This window comes from Trifolium pratense, linkage group LG5 (assembly GCF_020283565.1).
Source record: "Trifolium pratense cultivar HEN17-A07 linkage group LG5, ARS_RC_1.1, whole genome shotgun sequence".
In the NCBI taxonomy this organism is placed as follows: Eukaryota; Viridiplantae; Streptophyta; class Magnoliopsida; order Fabales; family Fabaceae; genus Trifolium; species Trifolium pratense.
Window position 1 is genome coordinate 42,362,877 of NC_060063.1, and position 22,513 is coordinate 42,385,389.

The 22,513-nt window shown below is 38.1% G+C and overlaps 5 protein-coding genes across 5 annotated transcripts; 3 read left to right on the plus strand and 2 right to left on the minus strand.

The window, feature by feature from the left end:
- The first annotated feature begins 506 nt into the window (after positions 1-506).
- On the plus strand, positions 507-9,492 carry LOC123884786 (CCAAT/enhancer-binding protein zeta-like). Its single transcript, XM_045934003.1, has 16 exons — positions 507-1,490; positions 2,675-2,750; positions 2,992-3,111; positions 3,436-3,511; positions 3,776-3,844; positions 3,984-4,064; positions 4,480-4,551; positions 5,564-5,656; positions 5,796-5,930; positions 6,074-6,157; positions 6,273-6,416; positions 6,516-6,605; positions 6,699-6,781; positions 7,296-7,766; positions 8,112-8,334; positions 8,578-9,492. Exons 1-16 carry the CDS (start codon positions 797-799, stop codon positions 9,295-9,297), a joined length of 3,231 nt encoding a protein of 1,076 aa, XP_045789959.1. The 5' UTR covers positions 507-796; the 3' UTR covers positions 9,298-9,492.
- An 868-nt stretch (positions 9,493-10,360) lies between these two features.
- Positions 10,361-13,686, plus strand: LOC123886707 (PKS-NRPS hybrid synthetase cheA-like). The gene is made up of 3 exons (XM_045935998.1): positions 10,361-10,394; positions 10,809-12,547; positions 12,652-13,686. The coding sequence occupies exons 1-3, from the start codon at positions 10,361-10,363 to the stop codon at positions 13,684-13,686; spliced, it is 2,808 nt and encodes a 935-aa protein (XP_045791954.1).
- A 1,639-nt stretch (positions 13,687-15,325) lies between these two features.
- LOC123886708 lies at positions 15,326-15,718 on the plus strand. Its single transcript, XM_045935999.1, has one exon. The coding sequence runs from the start codon at positions 15,326-15,328 to the stop codon at positions 15,716-15,718; it is 393 nt and encodes a 130-aa protein (XP_045791955.1).
- A 607-nt stretch (positions 15,719-16,325) lies between these two features.
- Positions 16,326-18,530, minus strand: LOC123886709 (protein MAIN-LIKE 1-like). Its single transcript, XM_045936001.1, has 3 exons — positions 18,012-18,530; positions 17,211-17,933; positions 16,326-17,114 (listed from the first exon to the last, which is right to left on the minus strand). Exons 1-3 carry the CDS (start codon positions 18,528-18,530, stop codon positions 16,326-16,328), a joined length of 2,031 nt encoding a protein of 676 aa, XP_045791957.1.
- Positions 18,531-19,473: 943 nt separating this feature from the next.
- LOC123887510 (protein MAIN-LIKE 1-like) lies at positions 19,474-21,410 on the minus strand. The gene is made up of 3 exons (XM_045936834.1): positions 21,327-21,410; positions 20,517-21,236; positions 19,474-20,426 (listed from the first exon to the last, which is right to left on the minus strand). Exons 1-3 carry the CDS (start codon positions 21,366-21,368, stop codon positions 19,674-19,676), a joined length of 1,515 nt encoding a protein of 504 aa, XP_045792790.1. The 5' UTR covers positions 21,369-21,410; the 3' UTR covers positions 19,474-19,673.
- Between the last annotated feature and the right edge of the window lie 1,103 nt (positions 21,411-22,513).

Below are 22,513 nucleotides of genomic sequence, written 5' to 3' on the forward strand. Positions count from 1 at the left end.
CCAATTTAGGTGGACTAATTTAGCTTCATAAAAAAAAAATTAATAAAATAAAAATAATGATTTAGAGAAACAAACATGGGATAAGCTTAAGCTATGCGCTGATCAAAACACATGAAGATGCACATAACAAATTGATCAGTCCAAACTATTTTAAGTGCAATGTTTGTCGCTAAGTAATATTTATAAAATAAAAATAGTGATTTCAACGAAATAAACACGAGATAAGCTATGCACTGATCAAAACACATGAAGATGCGGATAGCTAATTGATTAGTCCAAACTATTTTAAGTGCAATGTTTGTCGCTAAATAAAATTTATAAAACAAAAACAGTGATTTCAAGGAAACAAACACGTTGCACATACACGGGACAAGTTATCCGCTGATCAAATTTTTAAAACAAAAACAGTGATTTGAAATTTAAAATCCCAATTCCTACACAAGATAATTCAACTTGTAACATTGAATTTGGTTGATAACTATGATCCACACACTACGATCAAATGCACCCTCAACCCAACAACCCAAACAAAATCTAACGCGCGAAACGTGCGACCCCCGTGCGACAGCATGGGTATGTTACTAGTTTTTAATTGATGGCTATATGGTTGATTGAGACAATAAAAGAAGGGGACACGTGGCATGATCTAGAGTGTTTGACTTTAGTGTTAAATTCTTTTGGGCTATTAATGGGCTGGGCCTAACTAACAAGGCCCAAATTCTTAAACCCTACTGGTTTTGTTTCTACTTCAACCTCAAACTTTCTCCCTTTCTCTTCCTTCCTTCAACCTGTAACAATGGCAAAATCCAATTCCGACAAACCCTCAAAAAACGTAGAAGACATCAACCTCCTCCAATCCGAGGTAGCTTCTTTCGCTTCTTCTCTTGGTTTATCCACTTCCCAACCCAATTCAGGTTTCAACGATGTCGATTTTCGCAAAACCAAACCAAAGAAAACACCTGAAAAAACCACATCCCAGAATACCCAGAAGCCAAAAAACAAAACTTTTAGCAAAAACAATGAACCCCATGAAAAACCCAAATCAAAACCTGAGCCAAAACCAAAACCCAACTCAAAACCCGAACCAAAACCCAAACCTCCTGTATTGTCATTGAATGATGCTAATAAGGATAAAGGGTATAACAAGTTTAAGAATCTTCCAAAGCTTCCTTTGATTAAGGCAAATGCTTTAGGTGTGTGGTTTGAGGATGCTGCTGAGCTTGAAGGGAAGGTGATTGGGGAAGGGAAGAAGGTGGAGATGAAGAATTTGGATGAGTGGAAGAGGTTTGTGGAGAAAAAGAGGGAATTGGGTGAGAGATTGATGGCACAATTAGCTCAGGATTATGAATCAACTAGAGGAAAAAGTGGTGATATTAAGATGTTGATTTCTACTCAGAGGTCTGGTACTGCTGCTGATAAAGTGTCTGCTTTTTCGGTTTTGGTTGGTGATAATCCTGTTGCAAATTTGAGGTCTCTTGATGCTCTTTTGGGTAAATTCTATTCTCATAATTTTATTTTATTTTTGTTTTTTGTTGTTTTTTGCTTGTTGTGTATGCTAGTTTGAGGTATTATGCTTGCATTTACATTGGTTTTCTTTCTTGAAGTTGTTTATACAAATGTAAAAAATGTAGTATGTATTCTGACAGAAGGTGTGTCCGGTATCCACACGTGTTGGTGTCAACACGACATCGCCCCATATGATTCTGTTTGATTAATTCATTTTTTCCAATGTTTACCGGTGTTGAGGTGTCCGCGTCAGTGTCAATGCTTGATAGATATGTGTTGTAGGATAAGCATTGTAAGAATGGTGCATAGATTTTGTAGATATTTCAAGTTTTGATTAGTTGTATTTACATTTCTTCTCTTTTTGGAACTTGTTTATAGCAATGTAAACTCTAGTATCTATTGAAGGATAATAATCATCACAAGAAGGTTGCATAGAGAACATGTGTAGATATTTGAATTTTGATTAGTTGTTTTTCCTGTCAGCTGTAAGCTTAATTATGCTCAAGAGTTTTTTTTTAGGGAGCTTGTATTTTGGGTTGCCTGCAATCCTTTTACTTGTCGAAATCAAAGAGAGACCTATATACACTATATGCATTGAACTTGATTCTGATAAATTTTTATTGGTCGAAGTGAATGATTCTTGTAATGCCTTCGTTGTGTTTTTTCCTTTTTTATTAATTGATCATTCCTCCTTTTTGAGTTTTTAGTCATTTGATTGTCTTGTCTTTATACATATATTTTCTTACAGTCATACCATGCCTTGTAAATTCTACTACCCCTTTGTTTTGAATCCTGTAGTAGCCATTTAATTTGAATGTGACATACCATTGCCAGACTTCTATCTATTCTATCTAAATGTTCTAAAAGAAAAATTGTTTCTTTTCCTAGTAGCAAACCTGCATATATTATTTAAATTTGAGGTTTATGAGATATGTATTCCTGCTTTGCACTTGCTAGAAGTTTCATTTGCACCAATTTTTTGACTCTGTGTTATTTTGTTTGTGCATTTTTTTTTTCAATTGTGATGCTTTTTCTTTGCTCCAATATTTATTTATTTTTTGTGTTGAGATTGCCTTGCCACTGTGTGTTTATACTTTGGATTTATCACTAGTCCTTCCCTTATGTGCTCTAGACTTGAGCCTCTGATGGATTTTATGGTTTACTCTAGGAATGGTGACTTCCAAGGTTGGAAAGCGCCATGCCTTGTCAGGTTTTGAAGCACTTCAAGAATTATTTATTGCAAGGTTTGCATTTCCCGTTGTCTCTCCATCTCTCACGCCCTCCCTATTATGAAAAACTCTGATATAATTAAACCTTAGTAATCATATATATAAGTTTTTCAAAATGATTCTCTAAGAAAAATGAGATAAAATCTACGTGATAGCTTTGTAAGTGATGGAAATATGTATAATTTGTACAGCATTGAATCACATAAATCATCAGTACACTGATCTATTACATTTTTTCCCCCTGTCTTGCTTATAGCTTATTACCAGATCGTAAATTGAAGACCCTGATGCAAAGGCCGCTAAATCACATTCCTGAAAATAAAGATGGCAACTCCCTTCTACTTTTCTGGTATTGGGAGGAATGTTTGAAGCAGAGGTATGTGTGACAAAACTTTCTTCACTATCATAAATCAAATTCTCTGATTTTACATGGTTTAAGGTTTCATAAGCACATTCGAGTTTCTAAATGCTAGTGCATTTTTTGTTTCCTTTTCTTTAGATGATTTCTATACAATTAATTATTTGTTCCACCATTATTATAAGAATAATTGGTTTTAACTAGGATTTGCAATCATTTAGCCTCTAGTAGCTGACAGATAATCATAACATTGCCAGTTTTCAAAAACGTTAAGTTTTCTGTCTATCCAAGCACTTTTTAGTGATTTTTTAGTGATTCATTTACTATCTTCTGTTGCCTCAGATATGAACGATTTATTGTTGCACTTGAAGAAGCATCCCGTGACATGCTACCTGCTTTGAAAAACAAGTCATTAAAGGTTAGTTTCTTTGATCACCGTTTATTAAGTAACAAAATATTTTGTCTCAGCTTAAATTTTTTGTATAAAATCAACCTGTTACAGTGACTAACAGGAAAAAACATCTGGTTTTCCTCCCTTGCATTTTGTAGTTTTTATTTTTGTAATTTATGTCAGGTGTGGAGACATGTTTTAATATTTAGTGTAACATGATCTCAGAATATTAAGCAAATTTAAGATTAAGCTAATAGATATCGGTCGGGTGTGATTTTTTGTTGCTTGCAGACCATATTTGTGCTACTGAGTAGGAAGTCGGAGCAAGAGCGCAAACTACTTACTGCACTTGTTAATAAAGTGAGTTAACACTAAGCTATGGCTTATTTGTAGGCAACATATTTGATATTTCATTTGGCAGTGTTATAGGAGGTGGTTAGAGCGAGCTTCTCAGAACTCCAACAAACTGTAACTAAACACTTATTTTTTTCTTCTTCAGCTCGGGGATCCAGATAATAAGGCAGCATCTAATGCTGACTATCACTTGACCAACCTTTTGTCTCAACACCCAAATATGAAGGTATATGTATATTTGTCAAACTCTATTATTCAGTGTTGTCCAATTGCTGCTATAGCATAGCGAGCAAATTGTTATTGCTTTGCAATATGCTATTTAGTACAAAGCGTTGTCAAATAGCAGTGCAATAACACTGTAGCTTAGCGGAATTTGAACAAACCGCTATTTTCTGTGATCTGCAATTGACGACGCTTTATTGACTTAACCTTTTCAATTTAGTATTTTGGAAGTATCGATGACTTATCTTTTGTTTTCCTTCCCTTTAAAAGATATTGACTATTTTCTTTTATAGGTTTTATGTTATTTGGTGATGATACATATGTTGACATTCAGTCTACTATTTATGTCCTGTTTTGTTTTAGATACCAATATTTTCCTTCTCAATTTACATGTGTTTTCTATTCTTCTTTTTATGCAGGCTGTGGTTGTTAATGAGGTGGATACTTTTCTCTTTCGGCCTCATTTATCACCGCGTTCACAGTACCATGCGGTATGTCATACTGTTCTATTCTTACCATGTTACTTATGTTATTGAATGCAAAGTTTTTCTTCAGATGTAACAGATTTGTCACACTATCACACATTTTGATTTTATGTATATCCTGCTATGTTTCTATAATTTTGAACATTATTGTGTCTTATAAGTTATAACACACTCATAATCACACACCGTCAATACTAGATCTTGTAACATATACTTTTTATATTGTTATTTGCATCTTCATATGTTGGCTTTGTTAAATACAAATATTCTGTGTTGCAAGTATTTGAGTATCTGATTATTATACTACTCCCTCCGTTTTCTTAAAAGTGTCCAGTTAGAATGATAACACCAAATTAAGAAAGTGGATTTTTGCACCCTATCTTCCTATTATACCCTCATCTTAATTCACCAATAAATTCCTATTTTTTTGCACCTAGTACTCATCTTATTTAAACCTTCAATGAACCATTATTATAGGTAACAAATTCTGTTTAAATCTGAATATAACAATAACAAGGAAGCAACAAATTTTCTTATCGTAGAAAAAAAGGAGCAAACTTTCTTTTTTTTTTTTTAAAAAAAAAAACTTTAGTTTTTCAAATATATATAAAAAATTATATTGAAAAAGATAACAATAATTGACAAAGGGTAATTGACAAATCGTATCCTTAAAACACAAATTGGACGGTTCATTAGAAACGCTAAATATGATAGAACTTGGACACTTTTAAGAAAACGGAGGGAGTATAATAATTGTGTTGTAATTACAATAATACTGAATACTTATACTTAAAATGAAATACATTTCAGATTAGATTTTTTTATATTGCTACCTCTCTCTGTAAGAATTATTCACATTGAAGAGTTCTAATAGCAAGAGTACATCTGTTTGAAATCACTTTTCTGTAGTTGCAGAAGTGTCACTTGTTAATGAGTTTTGAACTTAAACATAGATCTATTCTTATCCACTTAGACATGGCTTGACCGAAGAATTTCATTCCCTTTTATGTATTTTCAGGTTAACTTCTTGAGTCAAATCCGTCTCACCAATAAAGGAGATGGCCCGAAAGTGGCGAAACGCCTCATTGATGTATATTTTGGACTGTTTAAGGTATCATTTTTCCCTAATGTCCTTCCTCCTCCAGCTAATCTCTAACTGAAATATCACGATAAGTCGATAACACATGAATCTTCAATCATCTACATAAGTAAGAAAATAGGATAAACATTAACAATTTAGAAATCCTCAGGTTTTGATAACTGGCCCAAGCAGCAATGAGAAGTTCGATAAACACAGAAAAGAAAATCCTAAAGAGAAAAATTCAGATGGGCATTCAGATTCACACGCGGAAATGGACTCCAGGCTTCTATCAGTTCTCTTAACGGTAAGTATACATTAGTAATATTAAATTTTTTCTTGAATATATATATTAACGATTGTGAAATTTTGAACATTTCACATTCAGTCATTGTCTGGATTTTCCACAACCTTTGATTTGAATTGCATAATCATTTGGTATTTTCACAGGGAGTGAATAGAGCATTTCCTTTTGTCTCAAGTAATGAAGCCGATGACATTATTGAAGTTCAAACACCAGTACTTTTCCAATTGGTAAGTACTAAACTGAAACCCTACATGCGGTATTTACCAAATGAATATGGCCTGATTATATACAATTGCCTGGTTTTGGTTCTTAAGCATCTTGACAAAAACTGTAACCTTGCAGGTTCATTCAAAAAATTTTAATGTCGGAGTTCAAGCACTGATGCTTCTTGATAAAATTTCATCCAAGAATCAGATAGCCAGTGATCGATTTTACCGTGCTTTGTACTCCAAACTCCTTCTTCCAGCTGCCATGTATACATCCAAGGCAAGAAAAATGTTTACATTTTACCTTCCAGACCCGAAATGCTTGATTTTACTGTTCTTCATTCACCCTATAGATTTTTTCTAACTAGTTTGTTATCAGGCAGAAATGTTTATTGCACTTATTCTAAGAGCAATGAAAAGGGATGTTAATTTAAAGCGAGTAGCTGCATTTTCTAAACGTCTACTACAGGTGATTATTAAATTCCACTTTCTCTATCTTTTTCCTTTTTTAAGATTTGATAAGATTGCACTTATTCTAACACAATGATTTTTATTCATTCAGATTGCACTCCAGCAGCCACCACAATATGCCTGTGCATGCCTTTTCCTTCTTTCTGAACTCTTTAAAGCCAGACCACCTTTATGGTAAGTAAAGCTGGTCACTGTTTGTACTATCTCATTGTCATTATTATTACGTGTATGTTCTGTTCCACTTTTGGAGGAGGCAAAATTGATTCTAGTATGAAGCACGGACACAGACACCAAACACGACACTGACATGTCGACACCGATAATAATTTGAGAAAATGACATAATTCAGTGTAATCGTAAGTGTCGGTGTCGGACGGGACACACCTAATCTGAGGAGTGTTTGTGCTTCTACAGGGGGTAGAATTGATTTTGACATGTTTGGTTGTTCTCAATTAGAGACAATTTTGTCTCTAGAATTGATTCTACCTTGAAGTTAGAATTTGAAGCTTTTGCCTCTACAATTAATTTTTAATCTTGAATGTTCCATACATGTATCACTTTGCATTCAACTCAATTTTTGTCAGTCAATTTTACAAAATCAATAGTGTCAAAATCAAATTTTCTCACCGCAGAATCAAACACGTAGTAAAAATTAATCATTTTCTCATCATCTTCGCTTGTCATATAGGAACATGGCGTTGCAGAACGAGTCTCTCGATGACGAACTTGAACACTTTGAAGATGTTATAGAAGAAACTGATAAGGAACCTGTAACCGTATCAGATAAGGAACCTGCAACTGTGTCCGATAAACCAAGTGATGATATTGTACCAGCTCAGAATGGTGAGGTTGCCAATTCTGACAAAGATTCTTCTGACGGTGAAGATGATGATGTTGATCAACCAGCATCTTCTGAAGAAGATGATGATGATAATGATGATGATGATGATGATCAACCAGCATCTTCTGAAGATGATGATGATTTCGATGATGCCTTGGAGGATGAAGATTTTTCACTTGCAAAGAGTAAAAAGAATCATAAAAAATCAAAAAAATCAAATTCTGAAACTGATAATGAAGGTCAGAAATCGCAGGAATCTATCAAGAAGCCTTTGTTGCCTGGAGGTTATGATCCACGTCACCGAGAGCCGTCTTATTGGTAATTTGCTTGAACTTTTTTTTATGTTAGTACATTTGAGATATGATAAAATAAAATTATTTAGAAATTGTTTGTTCAAAGCATCAGGGGCTTATATAAACTGCACAAGACAAGACACTTATGCTCAATCTATAATTTTATGCTTATTTCCACAAACTCTTAGCATACAGAAACTAGTTATATGAAGCTTACTTTTAATTGATTAATCAAATTGGCTTATTACCTCTCTTCTTAACCACTCAATGAAGTTGTTCATAGGACTTCTCTTGTATTCATTTTCTTCATAGCTAGCACCTTCTAATTATATTTCTAGATCATAAATAACATACTTTATCTATTCAACAGCAATGCAGACCGTGTAAGTTGGTGGGAGTTACTGGTGCTTGCTTCACATGCACACCCTTCTGTTGCCACCATGGCAAGAACTCTTCTTTCTGGAGCCAACATCGTCTATAATGGAAACCCGTTAAACGACCTCTCTTTAACAGCTTTCTTAGACAAATTCATGGAGAAAAAACCAAAACAAAGCGCTTGGCATGGTGGTTCTCAGATTGAACCTGTCAAGCAGGTAAACTACAATGTTACATTTTTACCTTTTCAGCAAGATTTATTCAGTTTATATAATACTATCAGCGGCCGATATTTGCTAGCATTTTGTATTAAAATAGTGTATTGCAGAACAATACCAATGTGTTCAGCACGCTTCGCCATAGCACGGCTATAGCTGCTACTTAACAACACCGGCTTAATGCACCTTTCTCCAACCTTCTGGTATAACTGGTTAACATTTGTTTTTCTTTCCAATTTGCAGCTGGATGTTAACAACCTCTTGATTGGGCCAGAGATTCTTGCACTAGCTGAAGCAGATGTACCACCAGAGGATCTAGTCTTCCATAAATTCTATACAAACAAGAAGAGTTCATCTTCAAAACCAAAGAAAAAGAAGAAGAAACCAACTGATGAAGATGATGTTGATGATTATTTTGGTGATGATATTGATGGTGAAGATGAAAGTGATAATGAAGAGATTGAGGATCTCTTGGATTCTGCTGATCCCTCATTAGGACCAGATGGTGATTTTGATTATGATGATTTGGATAAAGTAGCCAATGAGGATGATGATGACTTGATTGGTGATGATGTTAGCGATGCAGACATAGATATAGATATACCCTCAGATATAGAATTGGATGATGCTGATGATACTCCATTTGCTGATGATGGCAGTGATGATGATAATGATATTGAGATAGGTGATGTTGATGATGCCACTGATGATGAGGAGGAGGAGGAGGATCAAGTTGACAAAAGAAAAATAAAACGTAAAACTGGTGGCAAAAAGGGTGCTTCTCCATTTGCAAGTTATGAAGAGTTTGAGCATATGCTAGAAGATGATGATCTAACTGAGAAAAAACCTTCTAAGGATAAAAACAAATCCAAAAGAAAAAAGATGGAAGATGATTCTACTGAGAAAAAACCTTCCAAGGATAAAAACAAATCCAAGAAAAGGAAAAAGAAGTTTGCTCAATGAAGAAGCATCTCCATGTAACTGTATGATTTGAAGTATTTTTTTTAACAAGTTTTGCATGTGGCAGTTAATCTGTTATGGCCATGCACATTTTTGATAGTCAGATTTATGTATTATTTATACAAAATATTCTCTCTGCATATCTTTGAGTACTGTGAATCAAATTTTATACTTGGATAAGATTGAGATTCTTAAGAATATTTCATGTGTGGTTACCGACTAATCCAAGGGAACTAATCCCACCGCCCACTTGCGGGGACCCCATTTAAAGCCGAGTCTTTTTTTCTTCTTTATATGGACTTAGTCCACCGAAATTGATACAAGAGGAAATCAAACCTGAGACCTTGAGAGAAGCATACTCCAAGGACCCAAGCCAACACCTTTCATGTGTGGTTATTAGTGTTGATCATCCATTGTTATAGTGCTTTTTTGCCATTTAACTTTTCCTCTTTTAAGAAAATGTTCCTTGAGAAGATTGTCCATATATTTGTTTATTTATTAAACTATAAACTAAAATTCCATTGTTTAGTCAGACAAGTTCCAAATGGTCGATATTGTTGGACTGAACACATTTTTACTCAGAATCTTGCAGTTATATGAGAGTTTTAGTTGATATTATTATATCTGTGAATTTTAGTAATATTTGTCACTTTGTGAAACACTAGATCTTCCATTTATAGGGAACTTGATTACACAATAACTAGAAACATTGATTGAACACTTCAATCTCAACCTAACCATCCACAAAACCAAAACCAAAAGAAGTTTTCTCTCCCGACCCCCCCCCCCATTTCTTTTATACCCCCCGAAAATCCCATTTTGCCCTTTGCGGTATAAAAAAATTTTGCCAAGAGACTTCGGTTTTTACGAACCGCAGGCCATGGACTTCGGTTTATATAAACCACTCGCTGAATTACTTCGGTTAATGTTAACCGAAGTGTTTCTATATATAAATACTCTGCTGTCAGTTCTTATTATTCACAAAACGAGAATTTGAAAAGCTTACGGAAAGAAGATCAACTTTTGACGCATTTGAGGCTTGAAATCGAGATTGAAGCATCATCTAATGGATTCAACACGCACCAAAGCACAAAACTCAGGTAACCACCGATTTAAATTCGTTTTTTCTTGCTATCATAGACTCTGTTCTCGCAAGGTTTCTGACAGTAATCCTTCGGGGAATATAAACCGAAGTCTGGTTATGTGACCTTCGGTTTATACGAACCGAAATGTTGATCCTCTGCGTTAGGCTTAGGCTTGGCTTGACTTGACTTTATATTGACTTATAAACTGTACTTCATATTGACTTGGCTTTATTTTGGCTTCATATTGACTTCATAGTGTCCTATGTGTTTAATTAGTGTTGTAATAGGATTGTAAATATTATGTGTGGTTGATTGATTGTTTTTTCATTTGCGTATGCTGTAATAGGATTGTAAATATTATGTGTGGTTGGTTGATTGAGTGTTTTTTCATTTGATTGATTGGCCTTTTTGCAACGGGCATTGTTCCAGCTGGTCAACCAAGAAGTCCTCCTAATGTGCCGCAGCCGATAGAAATTGACACATCGTCTCATTTTGCGACTGATAGGGAAGAGAACGACAGAGATGAGTTGATCAAATGGGCTCGAAGCGTGTCGCAAAGTTTAAGGTTCGCAATTATAGTTAGGCGATCCGATTCGGGCGAGAAGAGAAAGGCTCAATTGGTGTTAGAGTGTGAACGTAGTGGGAAGTATGTTCCAGCCAAGAAGAAGTTGAAATCCGATACCTCCGGAACAAGAAAATGCGAATGTCCTTTCCGACTCCGTGGGTATTACAACAAGGCAACAAAACTATGGCGTTTGACTGTTGTCAACGGTATGCATAACCACGAGTTGGACAAAGGGCTTGAAGGGCATCTCGTGGCGGGGCGTTTGAAACCACAAGAGAAGGATTTTATGGACGAGATGACAAGGAATGCGGTGGCTCCAAAAAACATATTGTCCACTTTAAAGGAGAGAGATCCGGAAAACAAGACCTCTGCAAAGCAAGTGTACAACGCTCGTCATAGGTACAGAGTTAAAATGAGGGCGTCCATGACTGAGATGCAACACTTATGCAAGAAGCTTGATGATAACAAGTACTACTACAAGTATCGGACGGTTGTTGAAAATGGAGTAGAACATCTTCAAGATATATTCTTTGCACATCCGAGGTCCATAACTTTATTCAACTCTTTTCATACTGTGCTGATGATGGACTCCACATACAAAACCAGCAAGTACAAAATGCCGCTGTTTGAGATAGTCGGATTCACTTCGACCGAGAAGACATTCAACGTTGCTTTTGCCTGGCTCAGTAACGAAAAGGAAGACAACTTTATATGGGCTCTGCAACAACTACGTTGTTTGTTAAGGCGTGAGACAAATTTGCCGAAGGTTATCTTGACGGATCGAGATTTAGCTTTGATGAATGCTATTCCGGCTGTGTTTCCAGAAGCGGCGGCGTTGGTTTGTCGGTTCCATGTTAAGAAGAATGTGAGGACCAAGGCAGTCGAGCTGGTCAAGGTGAGGGATGGGGAAAAGGTCAAGGCGGCGGACATGAGGGAAAGAGTCTGTTTGGCGTTCGAGGATGTGTTAGATTCGTCTACTGAGGCCGAGTATACTGAAAATGTTATGGCTTTTAGGAAGTTATGTGAGAGGTGGCCAAAATTTGTTCGATACGTTGAAGAGACAATTTTGGACACCGACAAAGAGAAGCTCGTGAGTGCATGGGTGGACAAGCATATGCACATGGGCAACCATACGACAAATAGAGCCGAAAGCGCACACGGTGTTTTGAAAAGTTACTTGACCGACAGTCTCGGTGATTTGGTGAAGGGTTGGGAATCGATCCACAGAATGTTAGGCAATCAATTCACCCAAGTGCAAACTGAATTTGGCCAGAACATGTCTGTGTATGGACACACATACCGGAAGAAAACACTTTACTCGACTTTGATGTTTAAAATCTCTAGACGTGCAATGAGATACATCCACACTGAATCAAAAAGAGTCGAGTTTACTGGTATGGATAGCATGAAGTGTGGTTGTCTGATGAGGACTAACTACGGGCTGCCATGTGCGTGTTTGATTGCCAAGAAACTGCACCACAATAGGCCTATTAGACTCGATGAGGTTTACAAACATTGGAAGATAATTTGTTTCAGAGATGAAGAAGTTGGTGGTGACGTCGAGGACGATTATGCGTGCACGGCAGAGTGGCAAGCAATTCAGGTGCGTGTTTATTAAAGGCATAATACACTTATTTTACGATTTTACGATCATTATGCGTTGGTTTTTAATTTTTAATGGCATATTTTTTTTTTTGTTTGTTTTAGGAACGATTGAGGACAGCTGATGTAAGCATGAAAAATGAGATCCGAGATCAACTCCGCAAGATTGCGTATCCTACAACCACCGATGTGGAGCCTCCGAACACAAATGTAAAATCAAAAGGGGCTAAAAAGAAAAAGGTGGTCCGTGGAACAAGATCCACCAGCAGAGATAAGTCTCGATGGGAGCATGTTGAAGAATATTTCACGGAGACACAAGCGTCGCAATCGTCAAAGCCGTCTCCGTCAATTCCATCCCACTCAAGGCCATCATCATCACAACCTACCGCATCAAACCCTATGCCTACGGTGTCTGAAGCTCCGCTCACTGTGTCCAACCCATTGCCACTAACCTCATCATCTCAAATTTTTGGAATTAACCACATGCCAAAATTCATGCATCCCTTCATTGAAGATATCATCAACGTGGACGGCGACGGCTATTGTGGTTACCGTGCCGTTGCATTGGCTCAGAGAGGCAACGAAGATGATTTTGAACTGATACGGTGCAACATGAGCAGGGAGTTGCGATTGAATAAGGATATGTATGTTGCTATATTTGGTTGCGAGGAGCGTTACCAATATATCTGTGATGCACTACTCCCACCCCCGAGGACGAGACAACGTACTAGTATTAGGAATAGTGTTGCACCGATGGATAAATGGTTCACGTTGCCGGATTTGGGACATATCGTGGCCACCATATTGGATAGAGTAGTTGTTCAGCTCTCCATACTTCAAAACGGCCCTTGTGAAACTTTTTTCCCATTGCGTTCCATTCCGTCACCAAACCCGTCTTCAAGGGTTATTTGCCTTGGCGCGTTACCGGATCACTATGTTTTGGTAATGCTTAAAGTTGGGTGTCCGATACCCAAATCAAACAAGTCGTGGAAGCAATATTGTGCTAAACAAAGTTTGGGTTGGGAAGATTCATTCATAGCTGCGCAACATAGGTTCGAGGAGATGATGAGCACCGAGAACGTTGTCCCCATCCAAATAGTTGGTGCAGGCAGTAGAGAAACTCCATTGGTGATTGACTGATCATTTGGCCTATTTTAATGTATTTTACGTTGTTATATATTTTGATGTAAAGAACATCCATTTTGTAATGATATGAATCGAGATGTAATGACATCCATTTTGTAATGAAATATATTGAAGTGATTTGGTGTTGTGTAATTGTTTGTGTCAATATAATGATATTGGTTGAAGTAATTTTGATGTTGTGTAATTGTATGAATAATTTTTCCAATATGAATGTGTCTGGATGAACAGCATTAACAATGGATTTCGCGTGGATGTCATTCCATGGAAGGTCGTGAGTTACAATATCATTGGTTGTCATGAAAATATATTTCGGTAACTAGGTACCGGAATATACCCAGATTTCGGTAAATATCTGCCGAACCCGCCTATTTACAGTGAACAAACGAAATTTTCGGTAGATTGGTACCGAAGTATGTTGTTCTTCCGGCAAATAGTTACCGAACTAAAATGTCGGTAAACATCTGCCGAACCGTACAAATTCCAGTGACCCACTGAAATTTTCGGTAGATTGGTACCGAAATAAGGGGGTATGACAGTAAACTTCGGTGAATATTAACCGAACTCATAAACTTCGGGGAATGCGAACCGAAATGTGTTTAAATTTACAACTGTTTACTGGGGGTATAAAAGAAAACTGGGGGGTAGAAAAGATGTAAGCATATGCCTGAAAACTTGTTAAAAATCATATAAATAACTTAATCGATACGAACCCGTCAAATAATTTATATTTGAGATTACACCGACACTTTTTGTGGTCGAGATTGGATCGAAAATTTTTATTTTTTTATTTTTTTTTTTTTGTGGTCAAGATTACACCGACATTTAGTTGTGGTTAAAATTACACCGACGAAATTATGTGGCCGTAATTAGATTGAATGTAGTATAAAACCGCCGTATGTGTATAGTTGTGAAAAACACGTTTGAACAATTTCGCAAAATGAGTGCTTCAAATCGGTCTGTTAATAACAATAGGGCGACATCTCATGCATTTTCAGTTAAGTTTCGCGGTAACGACGAGTTGTTCTGCGTTGACCTGTCGAACAATTTGACGACTATTCAAGCTCTTAAACGCCAGATCGAAGTCATGTATCGCTTCAAATACGGCAGACAAATCAAAATAGAAAAAATTGCGTATTACGAATCGACAATCGACCTGGCCAGTGATAATGTCGGTGGATATGATGAGCAACCGCGAAAATACGAGTGGAAGGATTGAAAAATGATGACGATGTGAACGACATGTTCAATGGGGTAGAAGTTGATCCGAAGTATCCACGTTTGTATGCTACCTTAGTAGTTACAAACTGAAATTTGGTTACTCATGTTGTTGAATTCTCAGTTATGTTGTCGTTGCATTTTCGTTTACGTTATCGCTGATTTTTCAGTTATGTTGATGTTGACCTTTTAATTAATGAATGCTTTTATGTTGCACGTTTTTTATGCTCCATCTAAATTTTCTAAACGCTCGCCAAACGAATCAACACCCACCTACCGCATTTAAGCCCACCTAACTCCGCTAACTACCAATCCACCTCATTAACGCTCACCTACCGCCATAATGTGCACCAAACCCATCTTTAAATTCACGTGTTTTGTTGAATTCAACACTCGACAGAAAAAAAATAACGGGAAAATGGATGTCTCACTCACACAACGAATGAGATCTACTCTTGCGGCAGTTTACTTCGGCGATGGAAAACCGCATTTGTTTCGAATCAATGACGGTGAAACGTTCGAAGGTCTGAAACAGCAGCTGTACCAACTGAATCGCACCGTCAACAACCCGAACGACAATAGAACGGTATCAAATCTCCTGTATCGAAAGCCATCAATTGGTTCTGACGGACGCGTTGCTTTCACTCGTATGGCTGTTGAAAACAACGATGATGTTGAAACTATGTTTTCAATCTTCGAGCAGTACTCCTCCACGGGACCTATCGAGCTAGATGCGACACTGACAAGATCAGTTGAAGCCATCCTTGCTTGTCTTGTTGGGCCGGAAGACCCAAATAGGCAAACTAAGTGATGCGACCGTGTTGTTATCGTTTTGTTTTTTAATTTGCCTAAGTGTGTTTTCCTTTTCATCTTTGTTGTGATTTTTAGTTTGCCTAAGTGTGTTTCATTTTCTTGAAGTTATAATTAATACTATTTCGGTAAAAGCATACCAAATTTTTCCCAGATTTCGGTATTTAGGTACCGGAATTTTGACTCGGTCACTGGAAATAGGTAATTTCGGCAAAACTTTACCAAACTAGTAATTTCGGTAACTGAAAACCGAATATTACCCAGATTTCGGTAATATCCTCCCGAATTTTTCTCTGGCTCACTGTTTTAGTATGTTTCGGCAAAGTTTTACCGAAATATATCTTTTCCCAACAAATGACTTTAAACTATGTATCACCCGTGGGATCATATCCACGCGAAATCACCTGTTCGGATATAATCGTATTTCAAATGAAATTCATACATTCCAATCCAAATCCAATAAAAAAACAAATTAAATAGAAACCGCATTCAATATAAATCCATGTTCATACATCCCAAGCAAAACGAAATTATACGGACAAGTTGTTCCATTGTACACGGCAGGATTTAAAAAAAAATAAAACATAGCGAAAACAAAAAATAAAAAACTACAAGCTGCTTGTTCCGGCATCTTCCGTTGTTGTCTTCTTCTTCTTCTTCCTCTTCTTTGTTCCTTCACCCGAGTCTCTTTTCCTCTTCCGTCGCACCAAATATGCATCTACAGGCTCCAAATCAGTGTAGGCTTTTTCAATAACCACCAAAGCATCGGCCAAATTGAGTTGACCATCGAGCGCTTTCCTCAAATCCGCTCGAACCTTCTTAGTCACTTCAGACACGTCGCATTCACCACTCACGTTGTCCTCCTCAAGGTTAGCATGTGTTGGTGGATCCACTTCAACCGGTGGCAATATCTTCGGATGAGAAACACGGTATAACCATGGAATGTATCCGGGTACGGTATCAAATGCACGCACAACTTTTGGTCCTCGCATCTCCTCTGTCACATAGTTGGCAGTCAGGTAGGAAGCAAATGCATCAGCAATCGTAAACCGATTCATACCAGCCTTTGCAGATACATCAGGGTGCCTAGGGATAGACTGGACATGTCCAAATTGTCGGAGGACACGTTCTGGCAAGTGTGGATTGATAATAGCACTTCGACACATAATCCAACCAGTGTACCAACTGATATCTTGAAAGGGTCTGGTTTGCCGGTGCTCCTCATATGGGCAAAACACCACTTCATCCATGCGCATTGTATCCAATGCGGACCTATGCTGCCCTGGAAATTTTGGTCCTTTTAAAGGCAAAAATCTTGCCGCATAGGGATTGTCGTGGGTGTATCTCTCATCAACAAAACGTCCACCAAAAGTTTTGAAATGCGCCATAATCCAGGCCTATTGAAAACACATGATATGGGTAAGCAAAATATTTAATTATAACAACCGACATTCAGTTAAAAGGCAAAACGCATTTTGAGTTTGTATGTATACCTGAAATAGACAGTTATAACCACCATGATTTCCACATCTCGGGCGGCTTGCAGCATCCAAGTAGTTGTACAGATATGCCAGCCCAGAAGCACCCCAATTCCACGTGTTAACTAAACTGAGGTCTCGCAAGTAGGTAAGAAAAATGACGTCCACGTACTGCATACTTTTGTTGGTGAAAATGGTTGCACCGATCAAGTAGAGCAAATAGCATCTAATGGTGCATTCCCTGAGGAATTCCACATCTTCAGCAGACTTCTTTAACCTTTCAGCTTTCAAGGCATCCTTCAAATTATCGAGATACAAATCCTTCAACGCCTTAAACCCTATATGTGCTCCTTTCATTTTTTGAAACTCTTTCTTGCACTTACTAATAGGGAAGTTCAGATACTCTACGCACATCTCTTCACCATCTTCCTTTGTACATGACGTTCCGTTGTGGTCGAGCATTTTTCCGGTAATCGGAATATGAAGCAATGAGGACACGTCGTCCAAGGTTATAGTCATCTCACCAATAGGAAGATGGAAAGTTCCGGTCTCAGGATGCCATCGCTCTGCAAATGCCGTCAACAGACCCCAATCGGTGTGATTGTAATTTGTCCGCCGCAGAGTTTCGAGTCCGGACGCATTAACGACATTCCAAAACCACGAGTACTCTTTCGGACATATCTTGAAATTGTTGATTTTTTTCCCGTTGTTCATTACCCTCAAATACCGGGATTGGAGCTGCAAAACATTACACTTCATTACACTTCATAACAATCGACATCGAAAATAAATAGTGTTATATGAATCGTAACTTACCTCTCCTTTCCACAACGGTACAGCAACATGTTTTCCAAATCCCGGCAACAAAGACAAGTCAGACGGACCACCATCATAACATGTAACTGGTGGTGGTTTTACTCGTGGTGGGTTCCTTCCTTGTGTTACTCGCGTAACCTTTTTCCGTGGTTTTTTAGGTTCTGGTGGTGGTTGTTCAGCCTCCTCTTCCTCCTCCATTTCCTCTTCCGCTTCCTCATCAACTTCTTCTTCCCCATCATCATCCCCCTCTTCATCCGCTTCCTCCGCTTCCTCATCCACTCCTTCCTCCCCTTCCTCCCCTTCCTCTTCCCCTTCTTCAGAAATATTTTCTTCCACGTCTTCATTCTCCTCTTGCGATTCTGCATCCTCCGGTCGAGGCTCATCCATCGTGGTTGAAACTGCTTTCCCTTTAGCTCGACTTGGAATTTTATCTACATTGACCGCAGCCTGTCTACGTGCAGAGCTATGTGCTTTGCTTGCACCGCCACGTCTTGTTCGGCCAACTTTGTCGTCCGTCATGATTCCTACAAGAAAACAGTCACCATAAGTATCTACGAAATCAATATTCATCGGTTACTCATTCAAACAATTTTTATACATAAATCAATACTCATACAAGCATTTTGTCAAACACTTGGTGCACATAAACAAGAATACAAATCCAATTCATATGCCCTAAAATAAATTACCCTATACAAGTCCAATCATATACCCTAAATTAAAATACAACCCCAAATTTAGTGGAATCAAAACAATAATCACGAGCATTAACAAATCAAAATAAAAAAATAAAAAAAAAAAGCAAGAAAATGAGAGAGTTGAGTTTGAAAACTTACTTGTAGAGATGAGCTTGGTGATTATCAGGGAGAAATTGAATGTTTAGAAGAGAGAAATTGTCGTTCTACTGGTGAAACCTTAAATTTGCGATTGAAACCTCCAAAATCGCCCTAGCCTCTGTTGCAAACCGTTTTGGCGCAAATGGTGAACGTTTAAAGTTTTTACTAATATATTAGTTAATTTCGGTACATGCGAACCGAACTATAGCGTTTTCGGCAGTTTTGTACCGAATCGCACCCAGATTTCGGTAAATAGTCCCCGGAATTTTCATTGGTTCACTGGACAGGACGTATTCGGCAGAAATATACCGAAAGTTATTTCGGTTACCAGGTACCGAAATTTACCCAGATATCGGTACGTGGATACCGAAATTTTGTTTCGTTCACTGGAATATGATCTATTCGGCATAAATTTACCGAAATGTATATTCGGTTATCAGGTACCGAAAGTTACCCATATATCGGTACCTGGATACCGAAATTTTCTTTGGTTCACTGGAATTAGGTCGTTTCGGCATAAATCTACCGAAATGTATATTCGGTTACCATATACCGAAATCTACCCAGATATCGGTAACTGGATACCGAAATGAATTGCATATTTTATTTTTTTTTTTTTGGGTCTTGCACGTTTATGTAACATCATAAACTATCATAACATAGCTGAGTATTAGACACATCACGTTAACGGAAATTTAAAAAAGGTAACGGGTAATTAAACGTAGTCAAATACACCAAATTGTTTGAATCAGACTACATCCAAATTCGACAAATTCAAATAATAAAATTACATTAAACAACAACTGAGTTACAATATTAGCTAAGCCTACTCTCGAGTGTTGTACCGTCTCCCTCTACCCCGCTTAAGTCGCCGACACGTCAAAACAGGGTTAAGCAAATTCAAAATCCTCCGCAAAGTACCATGAACAGGAGTTCCTTCCACCGCCTCACCTTCGCGAAGTGACCTCTCCACCTCATCCCTAACACCACGGCATACCTGAAGCATGTTAGGGTCATTCCTTGCTTCCGCGGCCTCTATCAACACCTCTAAGTTAGGTGGCCTTGGTGGTGACGCCGGAGCTTGTACGGGTCGCATAACTGGATGCGACACTTTGTAAAACCATGTCATGTATCCAGGTTCATGGTCCCATGCGCTAACCACAGCCTGACCCCTCATCTCTTCAGCAATCATCCTCAAATCCAACTCCTCCATAAAAACACGATCAATCTCACATAGGCTCATCCCCGGAGTCGCAGACAAATCCGGTTTTCTAGGAATGCCTTGGACATGTTTAAATTGTCTAAGCACGCGTTCAGGCAAATGCTTTGCTTTCAAATTACCACATCTCAACCATCCAGAAAACCAGCATGAATTTATCAAAGGGCGGACGTGTCGGTGATCATCATATGGACTGAATACGCAGTCGTACGTCTGAATATTATCCAAACTGTTTCTATAGCTACTTGGTTCCCTATGTCCAGCTCCGGGAACAAACTTTGCATTTCGAGGCATGCCCTCAGAATAGATAGGATCCTGCGCCCACACGCTAAGTCCCGGAAAATGAGAAATTATCCAGCCCTGAAAGCATGACAAACAAGTTTCATTATATTGACGGACATTACGTATCATACATGTTGAATAATTTTCGTAAGCGCACGTTTATGTTACCTGAAGCAAAGACATGTACCCAGCCATCTGATTCACTGTCACCAAACACGCATCATCCAGATAATGTTGCAAATGAACCAGAGCAGCAGCACCCCAATTCCATTCACGGACAGCCGACAAATCCTGAAAATACTGCAGGTATACTACGTCCACGTAGTAACTGCTTTTGTTGCTAAATATGGTACAACAGACCAAAAATAGCAAGAAAGCCCGTATGGACCTGTCCCTATACAGCTTAATCTCATGCGCCGACTTACCTTCAGCAACAGCTTTATCAGCTAATCCGTGGTTAACACTATAGATATCCTCCACGTCAGAATGCTTCAGATGGAGCCCGTTCATTTTGGCAAAATGACCCATAACAACATTCCGATCAACTCCTAGAAATGAATTAACCATGTCAGCCGCTTCATCCCTTGACATTTTGCCATGGTTCAGAAACTTTCCCTCGATCGGAATATGCAACAGACACTGGACATCGTCCAATGTGATGGCCAGCTCACCCAATGGAATGTGGAATGAACTCGTCTCCGTATGCCATCTTTCAACAAATGCCCAGAGGAGCCCGTAGTCAAGCACGCTAAAATTAGTCCGGGTAAGCGGCTCCAAACCCGATGCTTCAACCACATCCCAAAACCATCTGTCCGTGCGGCGGGACGGTTTTTGTATATTAATAACTTTTTTTCCGCTGGCGATGCAACGTAAATTTACCGCTAAAATCTGAAAAATTCAAATAGCACAAAAAATTATCGAGCTAACGTAATCACAACATTTTTAATAAAATAATCGTCGTATTTTAAATTGGTTTACCTCTTTGTCATTTGGGTCTGCATACCATATCGGAATAGCCATATGCTTATCGTACTCCGTTAACAAGGACAAATCCGTCGGTCCTCCTCCTAAACCTACTTCATCATCATTACGTGAACACTTTGGTGGTTTTCGGCGTACTGGTTTGCGCCGTTGTTGTCGAGGTGGTTGTTGCGGTGGGTCTTGCGGTTCATCTTGCGGTGAGTGTTGCGGTGAGACTTGTGGTGAGACTTGTGGTGATCCAAGATCATCATAATCAAAACACGCATTTAAAAATTGGTCGGCATCAAATTCATCTTGCACCACCAATGATTGTCCTAGACGTGTCCGTCCACGTGTATGCGACCCACCCGCCTCGGCATCATGTGTACCTTGCCCCGGAGTTGGTCCTTTGCGACGACCTCGTTTGGACGGATGATTTGCAGCAAGCTCTCTACGAGCGGAAGCATGTGCATTGATTGCCTTTCCATGCCTACCCCTAGGTAGATTTTCTTCCATATCTATACATAGATAAATAAATTCACAGTCAATACAAACAATTAATCTATGATAAATTCATACTTATAATTCAATCGAACACATGATTCTTGCAACAATGGAAACATAATTCAAATGGAAACATGCATTCATATTCACTCGTACATTTTGACAAACACTTAGAGTACACTATAACTCAATTAGCTTCATATTCACATTTAACTCAATTAGCAACATTCATTCATGCTAGTATGTAACCAATCTAACAACTAACCAATAATCAACGATTCAAACAACATAATCAACAATTTAACTCAATAATCAGATATTGAAATTTTGGAATTTTTATAGGGAAGAACAAAAAATGAATTTGAAATGTCATGGTGATGAGGAATGCATAGAATGACAAATAAAGGAAAGAAACTTACTTGATGAAATGTGATTTGAAGTTGGATGTTGAAGTTGGCCGCAAATGTGTAGAAGAAAGGAAGAGAGGAGTTTTGTGGTTTGTTTTTCAAAATAAAACGAACTTACTGAAATTGTTCATATGTAAGACAACTTCGGTTAATATCAACCGAATCTATCCTTCGGTTAATATCCACCGACGCAACACTACATTCGGTTCGTGGATACCGAACGATGTCAACACCACGTTCGGTTCGCAGTTACCGAAATGTTTCAAGATGTCAAAAGACTTCGGTTTTTATAAA